An 11,241-nucleotide genomic window follows, 5' to 3' on the forward strand; every position below is an offset into this window, starting at 1 on the left:
TTCCGTTATAAATCCGGTCTTATTCTGCATAAAAGATCTCACATGAGTAAGAAGCCACATTCCTGTCCTGAGTGCGGGAAATGTTTCCGTTTTAAATCCCGTCTTATTGTGCATAAAAAATCTCACACAGGAGAGAAACTGTATTCCTGTCCTGAGTGCGGGAATTGTTTCCGTTTTACATCCCATCTCATTAGGCATAAAAGGTCTCACGTGGGGGAGAAGTCGTATTCCTATAAATCCGGTCTTATTCTGCATAAAAGATCTCAAATGAGTAAGAAGCCACATTCCTGTCCTGAGTGCGGGAAATGTTTCCGTTTTAAATCCCGTCTTATTGTGCATAACAGAACTCACACAGGTGAGAAGCCACATTCCTGTCCCGAGTGCGGGAAATGTTTTTCATTGAAATCCAATCTTTACAAACATCAGAGATTGCACACAGGGGAGAAGCTGTATTCCTGTACTGAGTGCGGGAAATTTTTTTCAGATAAGTCCGATTTTTATTCTCATCAGAGGACTCACACAGGTGAGAGACCATATTCCTGTGCTGAGTGCGGGAAATGTTTTTCATGGAAGTCCAATCTTTATACTCATCAGAGGACTCACACAGGTAAGAAGCTGTATTCCTGTGCTGAATGTGGGAAATATTTTTCACATAAATCACAACTTGCCAAACATCAGAGGTCTCACACAGGGGAAAAGCCATATTCCTGTGCTGAGTGCGGGAAACGTTTTTGTCATAAATCAGATGTTATCAAACATCAGATGATTCACACGGGGGAAAAATCATATTCATGTCCTGAGTGCAGGAAATGTTTTTCACAGAAGTCCCATCTTTACGGACATCAGAGATGTCACACAGGGGAGAAGCCGTATTCCTGTTCTGAGTGCGGGAAATGTTTTTCAGTGAAGTCCAGTCTTTGCAGACATCAGAGATCTCACACAGAACAAAAGCCGTATTTCTGTCCTGAGTGTGGGAAATGTTTTGCAGATAAGTCCAGTCTTTGCAGACATCAGAGATCTCACACAGGGGAGAAGCCTTATTCCTGTCCTGAGTGCGGGAAATGTTTTGCAGATAAGTCCAGTCTTTCTGCACATCAGAGATCTCACACAGGGGAGAGACCATATTCCTGTGCTGAGTGCGGGAAATGTTTTTCACGGAAGTCCAATCTTTATACTCATCAGAGGACTCACACAGGTGAGAGACCATATTCCTGTGCTGAGTGCGGGAAATGTTTTTCATGGAATTCCGATCTTTATACTCATCAGAGGACTCACACAGGTAAGAAGCTGTATTCCTGTGCTGAATGTGGGAAATATTTTTCACATAAATCACGACTTGCCAAACATCAGAGGTCTCACACAGGGGAAAAGCCATATTCCTGTGCTGAGTGCGGGAAACGTTTTTGTCATAAATCAGATGTTATCAGACATCAGATGATTCACACGGGGGAAAAATCATATTCATGTCCTGAGTGCGGGAAATGTTTTTCACAGAAGTCCCTTCTTTACAGACATCAGAGATGTCACACAGGGGAGAAGCCGTATTCCTGTTCTGAGTGCGGGAAATGTTTTTCAGTGAAGTCCAGTCTTTGCAGACATCAGAGATCTCACACAGAACAAAAGCCGTATTTCTGTCCTGAGTGTGGGAAATGTTTTTCACAGAAGCCCCATCTTTACAGACATCAGAGATCTCACACAGGGGAGAAGCCTTATTCCTGTCCTGAGTGCGGGAAATGTTTTGCAGATAAGTCCAGTCTTTCTGCACATCAGAGATCTCACACAGGGGAGAAGCCGTATTCCTGTCCTGAGTGCTGGAAATGTTTTTCGACTAAGCCCAGTCTTTCTGAACATCAGAGATGTCACACAGAAGAGAGATCATATTCCTGTCCTGCATGTGGGAAATGTTTTTCAAGGAGGTTCAGTCTTTACAGACATCAGAGATCTCACACGGGGGAGAAGCCACGTTCCTGTCCTGAGTGAGGGAAATGTTCCTCACTGAAGTCCTGCCTTCCTGCTCAGCAGGGGTCCCACACAATCCTCAAGGTGTATTAGTGTCTTGAGTGCGGGAAATGTCTTCTATATGAATTTTGCTGGACATCCCAGCTCTCGTGGGGGGAAAGAAACCCAACAAACAAAGGAGCGCTCCCAACCCCGTGGAAGTCAATAGAGTCACAATCCCAGGAAGAGCTGGATTGTGTTAATGTTGTGTTAGAAAGCATGACATGTAGGAGCGCCCAGACTGACACGTCACCAAGCCAGCGGGGAGGAGGAACACATTCGCAGAAGCTGGAGGAGGACCCAGGAGCCTCAGGACAGTGGGAAGGGTGTGTGGATGGCAGCCGCTGGAGTCACTAAGATGACGTGTCCTCCGGACGTCACATGTCCCAGATCCGGTGGTCTCTGGTGAGAGATCGCCTGAACAAGGGCTTCTGAGGGCAAACTGGAAGCCTAGGGGAGCACCATAACCATGTCATACCAAAGCAGAGAAGCCTTGACCCTTCCTCATGATCTGAGGAAGGGGCCAGTCCCTGAAACATGTTCTCATGATGACCGGCTTTTCTCCATTGGTTTGACATGGCTTGAGTGCTCTGGATTGTCATGTCATTCACCTGGTGAGAGACCATCCAAGCAATGGCTGGTGAGGGCAAACTGGAAGCCTAGGGGAGCACTCAAGCCATGTCATACCAAAAGAGAGAAGCCGGTCATCATGAGAACATGTTTCAGGGACTTGCCCCTTCCTTAGATCATGAGGAAGGGTCAAGGCTTCTCACCATTGGTATGACATGGTTATGGTGCTCCCCTAGGCTTTCAGTTTGCCCTCACCAGCCCTTGTTCTGGTGGTCTCTCACCAGGTGTATGACAATCCAGAGCACTTAAGCCATGTCATACCAATGTCCCCTCCCCCCATTGTCTATGTCGGGATCTTTCCTACCACACTTTGTTATAACAATGGAACACGTTGTGTATTGTACGCCAATCAATATTGACTCCGCCTCCACATTCCAGACAAGGGATCTTCCCGACCAATCGGATTTCTGCCTTTACTGTCCCGATTCTATGACTGTAATCTTTGTACAAAGTAAAATTCTAATAAAATATGTAATGAATGAACAATAAATAGTGAGTGTCTGTGCGATGACGGCAAACGGGTATCCAAAGATGGCTGGTAGGTAACGCTGTACAAGTCATCTGTGTACAGTTAACCAGGAATGCTGGCCCAGGTGCAGGGGTCAGGAGTATATCGTATACAGCCCAGGTGCAGGGGTCAGGAGTATATCATATACAGCCCAGGGTACAGAGTGCAGGGGTCAGGAGTATATCATATACAGCCCAGGGTACAGAGTGCAGTGGTCAGGAGTATATCATATACAGCCTTGTGTATAGAGTTCAGGGGTCAGGAGTATATCATATACAGCCCTGTGTATGCAGTGCTGGGGTCAGGAGTATATCAAATACAGACCTGTGTATAGAGTGCAGGGGGCAGGAGTATCATATACAGACCAGGTGCAGGGGTCAGGAGTATATCATATACAGCCCTGTGTATAGAGTGCAGGGGTAAGGAGTATATCATATACAGCCCTGTGTATATAGTGCGGAGGTCAGGGGTATATCATATACAGCCCTGTGTATATAGTGCAGGGGTCAGCAGTATATCATTCAAAGCCCTATGTATAGAGTTCAGTGGTCAGAAGTATATCATATTCAGCCCATCGTACAGAATGCCAGTAATTAGAAGAACATCATAAACCGCCTCATACACAGAGCAGTGGCCAGAAACAAGTCATATACAGCCCAGTGTACAGAGTGCAGTGGTCACTATCTCTGATTGCAGTGGAGGGTGGCACTGCCAAAGTTTGGGTCACACGATTAGCTTATTCCTACTCTCTAAAACGCAGAGCTCATCCCTAGTGGTCAGTGTAGCGGTCCCTTACATTGGTGACCGATGGGAGAAGGACCCCCTTATATCAGTGGTCAGTGTAGCAGTCCCTTACATTGGTGACCGATGGGAGAAGGACCCCCTTATATCAGTGGTCAGTGTAGCGGTCCCTTACATTGGTGACCGATGGGAGAAGGACCCCCTTATATCAGTGGTCAGTGTAGCGGTCCTTTACATTGGTGACCGATGGGAGAAGGACCCCCTATATCAGTGGTCAGTGTGGTGGTCCCTGACATTGGTGACCGATGGGAGAAGGACTCCCTTATATCAGTGGTCAGTGTAGTGATCCCTTACATTGGTGACCGATGGGAGAAGGACCCCCTATATCAGTGGTCAGTGTAGTGGTCTCTTACATTGGGAGTATTATATAACAGCGCATGTAGTGCCCCTCTAGTTAGCTAGGGGAGCTAGACAGGTTTGCAGCTAAAGGCTGGATGGCAGCCTGGTGTGAGTCAGCATGGGATGAGTCAAGCAGGTTCTCTTTATGCCAGGGCTGAGGGCTCTGCAGGTCAGTTCCTGCTCTAGAAACTTGAGACGTTTCCAAAAGGCAGTGGGTGGGGGTGAGGAGTCTGATCTGCATACTTATGGGATCTTGGCCAATCACCAAGTAAGTGGCTTGGCATGGGGCCAGGATAGTCCTTGAATATGAGAGAACCTGAACAGCAGGGGAGTATTGTCGGGTGGGGGATGGAGTGGATACTGGAGGCTGGGAGGGGGCCCAGGGAAGGGCCTACCTGCAGGCAGGTACTGGGAAGGAGGATCTTTCAGCCTCAACCATCACCTGAGAGAGGACAGCATGGGAAGCAGGGAAGGAGCCAGCCCAGCGTCAGACCTTAAGGCAGCCATCAAGATCACGGGAGAGGACTGAGTAAGTGATCCTTCACCCCCTGGGCCAGATAAGGGGAGGGTGGGAAAACTGGCTAGCCCCCATCTGGGACTGTTGATTTACAGTGGGTCCCTTTCACCATTCCAGGGTTTATATCCTTTAGACATTTCATCATTCCAGAGTTTTATTCCTCAGATCTTTCATCGAAGGGTTTATCCCTCAGACCTTTCACAATTTCAGGGTTTATAGCCCTCAGACCTGTCACCATTCCAGGGATTCCCTCAGGCAGCTGGGTGGACAGGAGAATTCATCTGGGGTCTGGGGTGGTGCACCAGAAGGGCTGGAGAGTTCTTCAAGAAGAGACAGTTTGGTTGCTAAGGAGATATTTGTAGTTCCCTGGGCATCCCATACACTACTCAACCCCATCCTAGTTCAATACCCCTTAGTGGAATCACAAGAACAAGCTCGAGGACTGTCTCTGGAGTGCAAGTGTGGAGGAAAATGTGAGTTGCCTGGTTGTGCAGATCCATAGGGGGACCCAGGACTTGGCGAATCCTAAGGGGGTAGTGCTACACGTATATAAAAATAATTTATTTTCGCCATTTTGTAGTTTACAGACAATATGTGGAAGGCATCTACACCTGAGGATGTGAACATAATATATACGAAACGCGTTGAGTTATAGGATGTATATCTCCATTTTTTATCAGACATGTTCTTTAAAATATTATGAACGATTATTTTAAGAATTGTATACTTTATGTTGATGCTTGTCAAATATGAGAACTAACTTGGTATGTTGAAGCCTCTGATGTATGGACACGGTTTAGAAAAATGAGAGGAAGACTCTGAATACCCATCAGATCCCAATGGGGAGGAATCTCCTGCTGGATCTCTATACTGATATGGATGGGGGATGGGTGAGGAATGTAAGGACGCCACATTGTTTGATGGAAATGAAAATGATCGACCTACAGAGGACTGAATTCAAAGACATACAGAAAATCAAAGTGAAGAAATGATGCAGCAGGCGAGTCCATTGTGCTGAAATGTCATTGCAGCAGCTCAGAATGGTTGTCAGGAATGGACTTGCCAGTGGTGGTGGGACTCACCTGCCTTGTGGGCTGCAGTACCAGGGCTGGCCAGCAGGTGCTCTCAGCAACCAGAGGCTGACTCCTGCAATGAGCCATCACCTGAGGCTGATTGCAGCAGGTGTATTTAAGGAATGGCCAGGCCTGTGATCAGGGCCTTGGTGTAATGTTTCCCATGAGCCCCTGTACCTGCATCCTGTCTGCTTCCTGATTCTGCTTGATCCTGACTCTGAATGAACTCTGCCTGTCCTGACCTCGGCTAATCCTGACCCCTCTTCCGCTCTCTCCTGGTACCCTGTTTGCCCGTTTGCTACCGACCCGGCCTGCCCGACTACGTTGATTTGTATATATGGTTATCTGTTGGAGTTTGGGTTGTTTGCACTGTGTTATGTTTACCTTGCACTGCGTTTGTGTTGTTTAGTCTTAATAAATTGTCTTATTTACACTATGCCTGAAGCCTGCGTTTCCCTGTGTCAGTCCACACATTTCTGGTCATACCCGGATCCCTAACAGAACACCAAGGCCATTCCTGACCAGAAGTGGCTGCACAGGGAAGCCATCTTGGCTTATTGTTGTGAAGGATGCATCCGGAGGAGGTTATATACTTGTGTCTGCTAGTCTTTGATGACAAAGAATATGCCTATGAGACTCTGCAGGAGTATACCAAGGATCAGCTGCTAGAATGCATAGGGGTCGCGCATTCCCTGGTAGATCAGGGCACAGAGTTCTCTGAGGTGCAACCATTAATTCAGGCTTGTGTGTGGAGTTGGCTTCAGCTAGTACCCCTGCAAGCAGGGATGACTTTTTTCCCCATTCAGTGCAGATCAAGTGGAATCGCTGGTATGGTTGTTGGAGGAGGATCCAGATTGCTTCCATGAGCATTATGCAGCTTGTCCATCTCATGTGCTAGTGGAGTGTATAGACGCAGTGCAGTCTTTGGTCAGACAGGCTATGTGTAAGCGGAGTTGTTTTCAACCCATACTACAGTCCTGGGCAGACTTGTTACACCCAGCCTCAGTCAGCTTGCAACAAACCAGTCCTGCTTCTCATCATTCCTCTGCTCAAAGCTCTCTTCCTGCACTCCCGACAGCACCTCCAATGACAGCCCAGTATACCCTGCTAGCTACCACATGTCAGTCCCCTGCTCCCACTCGCTGCACCTATCCTGCCTTTTACCCTGTAAGGAAGCCCTCTGTAGCAACTGCTCCCTCCTTTGTTCCATCCTCCGGCTCTACCCTGTCTTCAGCTGCTCCATCCGTTTACAGACCTGCGTTTACTTACAGTGCTCCAGTAACTAAACCCAAGAAGAAGTGAAAATTCTTTCCAACCAGTACCATCTTACCAGTATCCAAATCGGTAAGCCTGCTGTCTGAGAACCTGCCTTCTGTTATCCAGCCTGGTGCCCGCTGTTCAGCCTGATGCCCGGATGCCTGATGACTCAGTGTACCCGATCCGGCCTGATGACCCGATCCATCCTGATGTCCCGATCCAGCCAGATGACTTGGTGCCCGCTGTCGAGCTTGGTGACCCAGTGCCCGTGGTTCTGCCAGATGACTCGGTGCCCGCTGTCGTGCCAGACGATTCGGTACCCGCTGTCATGCCAGATGACTTGGTGCCCGCTGCCCTGCCAGATGACTTGGTGCCCGCTGTCGAGCTTGGTGACCCGGTGCCCGTGGTTCTGCTAAATGGCTCGGGGCCCGCTGTCGTGCCAGATGACTCGGTACCCGCTGTCGTGCCAGACGATTCGGTACCCGCTGTCGTGCCAGATGACTTGGTGCCCGCTGCCCTGCCAGATGACTTGGTGCCCGCTGTCGAGCTTGGTGACCCGGTGCCCGTGGTTCTGCTAAATCGCTCGGGGCCCGCTGTCGTGCCAGATGACTCGGTACCCGCTGTCGTGCCAGATGACTCGGTACCCACTGTTGTGCCAGATGACTCGGTGCCCGCTGTCGTGCCAGATGACTCGGTGCCCGCTGTCGAGCTTGGTGACACAGTGCCCGCGGTTCTGCTAGATGACTCGGTGCCCGCTGTCGACCTTGGTGACCCAGTGTCCGCGGTTCTGCTAGATGGCTCGGTGCCCATTGTCGTGCCAGATGGCTCTGTCCCCGCTATCGTGCCAGATGACTCGGTGCCCGCTTTCATGCCAGATGACTCGGTGCCCGCTTTCATGCCAGATGACTCGGTGCCCGCTGTCGAGCTTGGTGACCCAGTGCCCGCGGTTCTGCTCGATGACTCGGTGCCCGCTGCTCCGCCTGATGGCCCGGTACCCGCTGCCTTGCCTGCTGCTCCGCCTGATGGCCCGGTGCCCACTGCTCCGCCTGATGGCCCGGTACCCGCTGCACCGCCTGATGGCCCGGGACCCGCTGCTCCGCCTGATGGCCCGGTGCGCGCTGCCTTGCCTGCTGCTCCGCCTGATGGCCCGGTGCCCGCTGCTCCGCCTGATGGCCCGCTACCCACTGCTCCGCCTGATGGCCCGGTGCCCGCTGCCTTGCCTGCTGCTCCACCTGATGGCCTGGTGCCCGCTGCTCCGCCTGATGGCCCGGTACCCGCTGCTCCACCTGATGGCTCGGTACCCGCTGCTCCGCCTGATGGCCCGGTGCCCGCTGTTCCGCCTGATGGCCCGGTACCCGCTGCTCCGCCTGATGGCCCGGTGTCCGCTGCCTTGCCTGCTGGCCCGGTGCTCCGCCTGATGGCCCGGTGCCCGCTGCCTTGCCTGCTGCTCCACCTGATGGCCCGCTGCCCACTGCTCCGCCTGATGGCCTGGTACCCGCTGCTCCGCCTGATGGCCCGGTGCCCACTGCTCCGCCTGATAACCGCTGCTCCGCCTGATGGCCCGGTGCCCACTGCCTCTCCCGCTGCTCCGCCTGATGGCCCGGTGCCCGCTGCTCCGCCTGATGGCCCGGTGCCCGCTGCCTTGCCTGCTGCTCCACCTGATGGCCCGGTGCCCGCTGCTCCGCCTTATGGCCCGGTGCCCGCTGCACCGCCTGATGGCCCGATGCCCTCTGCTCCGCCTGATGGCCCGGTACCCGCTGCTCCGCCTGATGGCCCGCTGCCTTGCCTGCTGCTCCGCCTGATGGCACGGTGCCCGCTGCTCCGCCTGATGGCCCAGTGCCCTCTGCCTTGCCTGCTGCTCCGCCTGATGGCCCGGTGCCTGCTGCCCAGCCTGACGTGCCTCTGCCTGCTACCCAGCCTGATGTGCCTCTGCCTGCTGCCCAGCCTAACATGCCTCTGCCTGCTGTCCCGCCTGACGTGCCTCTGCCTGCTGCCCAGCCTGACGTGCCTCTGCCTGCTGCCCAGCCTGACGTGCCTCTGCCTGCTGTTTAGCCTGACGTGCCTCTGCCTGCTGCCCAGCCTGACGTACCAGCTCCTGATGCCCAGCCTGCTTCTGGAAATCCTGTGTCCAGCAATCTGCCTTCCTGTAGTCTCCTGCAAAAAGATAGGCCTATCAGCAGGAGACCCAGCCAATCGCTTGATTCCAGCAGTGGGATGTCCAGCCAGTTGCCGGAACATTTGGGCCATTACGGACTGTTTGGAGCGTCCTGAGGCCGCTCCTTGAGGGGGGGGGGGACTGTCAGGAATGGACTTGCCAGTGGTGGTGGGACTCACCTGCCTTGTGGGATACAGTATCAGGGCTGGCCAGCGGGTGCTCTCAGCAACCAGAGGCTGACTCCTGCAATGAGCCATCACCTGAGGCTGATTGCAGCAGGTGTATTTAAGGAATGGCCAGGCCTGTGATCAGGGCCTTGGTGTAATGTTTCCCATGAGCCCCTGTACCTGCATCCTGTCTGCTTCCTGCTTGATCCTGACTCTGAGTGAACTCCGCCTGTCCTGACCTCGGCTATTCCTGACCACTCTTCCGCTCTCTCCTGGTATCGTTTGCTACCGACCCGGCCTGCCCGACTACGTTGATTTGTATATATGGTTATCTGTTGGAGTTTGGGTTGTTTGCACTGTGTTATGTTTACCTTGCACTGCGTTTGTGTTGTTTAGTCTTAATAAATTGTCTTATTTACACTATACCTGAAGCCTGCGTTTCCCTGTGTCAGTCCACACATTTCTGGTCATACCCGGATCCCTAACAATGGTCCTCAGTAGTCTGTGTGGCCCCCACGTGCTTGTATGCATGCCTGACGTCGGGGGAGGCTCCTAATGAGACCAAGAATGGTGTCCTGGGGGATGTCCTTCCAGATCTGGACCAGGGCATCACTGAGCTCCTGGACAGTCTGAGGTGCAACCTGGCAACGTCGGATGGACTGAAACATGACATCCCAGAGGTGTTCTATTGGATTTAGGTCAGGCGAGTGTGGGGGCCATTCAATGGTATCAATTCCTTCATCCTCCAGGAACTGTCTGCATACTCTCCCCGCATGAGGCCAGGTATTGTCTGCACCAGGAGGAACCCAGGTCCCACTGCACCAGGAGGAACCCAGGACCCACTGCACCAGTAGGAACCCAAGACCCCCTGCACCAGCGTAGAGTCTGACAATGGGTCCAAGGATTTCATCCCAATACCTAATGCCAGTCAGGGTGCCATTGTCTAGCCTGTAGAGGTCTGTGCGTCCCTCCATGGATATGCCTCCCCAGACCATCACTGACCCACCACCAGAACGGTCATGCTGTACCATGTTACAGGCAGCAGAACGCTCTCCACGACTTCTCCAGACCCTTTCACATCTGTCACATGTGCTCAGGGGGAACCTGCTCTCATCTGTGAAAAGCACAGGGTGCCAGTGGTGGACCTGCAAATTCTGGGGGCCAATGGCAAATGCCAATCCATCTCTATGGTGCCGGGCAGTGAGCACGGGGCCCACTAGAGGACGTCAGGCCCTCAGGCCACCCTCATGAAGTCTGTTTCTGATTGGTCAGAGACATTCACACCAGTGGCCTGCTGGAGGTCATTTTGTAGGGCTCTGGCAGGGCTCATCCAGTTCCTCCTTGCACAAAGGAGCAGATATCGGTCCTGCTGATGGGTTAAGGACCTTCTACGGCCCTGTCCAGCTCTCCTAGAGTAACTGCCTATCTCTTGGAATCTCCTCCATGCTCTTGAGACGTTGAAAAATTGCTGCTAATTTATGGAGGATTGTATATCCCAAACGGCACCATATGGATCAGGTTGGATGCCCCATGCCTTCACCTTCCCCACAAAGGATATTTAAGGGCAAATAGGACAAGAAAAAATTCAAAATGCCAAAAGCGTAACCCAATGCCGTGTTCACACTACGAGACATTTCTTGGGGGGGGGGTCATTTCTTCTGAGCTTCACAAAGATCAAAATAAGTCTCTATGGAAGAGAGGAAGTGATGTCAGCTACAGACAGGAAGTGATGGTCACAGACAGGAAGTGATTTAGGCCACAGACAGGAAGTAATGTCTGCTACAGACAGGAAGTGA

The 11,241-nt window shown here is 52.1% G+C and overlaps 1 protein-coding gene across 1 annotated transcript; it reads left to right on the plus strand.

The window, feature by feature from the left end:
- Positions 1–371: 371 nt before the first annotated feature.
- Positions 372–2,444, plus strand: LOC149443128 (uncharacterized). Its single transcript, XM_089655890.1, has one exon. It carries the CDS (start codon positions 763–765, stop codon positions 1,978–1,980), a length of 1,218 nt encoding a protein of 405 aa, XP_089512016.1. The 5' UTR covers positions 372–762; the 3' UTR covers positions 1,981–2,444.
- The last annotated feature ends 8,797 nt before the right edge of the window (positions 2,445–11,241 follow it).

This window comes from Staurois parvus, unplaced genomic scaffold (genome assembly GCF_062004578.1).
Source record: "Staurois parvus isolate SC_StPar_1 unplaced genomic scaffold, SC_StPar_1.0 ptg000874l, whole genome shotgun sequence".
NCBI classification, from domain to species: Eukaryota; Metazoa; Chordata; class Amphibia; order Anura; family Ranidae; genus Staurois; species Staurois parvus.

Coding starts and splice junctions, on each gene's coding strand:
- LOC149443128 (XM_089655890.1), top strand. CDS start 763: ATGATTCACACGGGGGAAAAATCATATTCATGTCCTGAGTGCAGGAAA.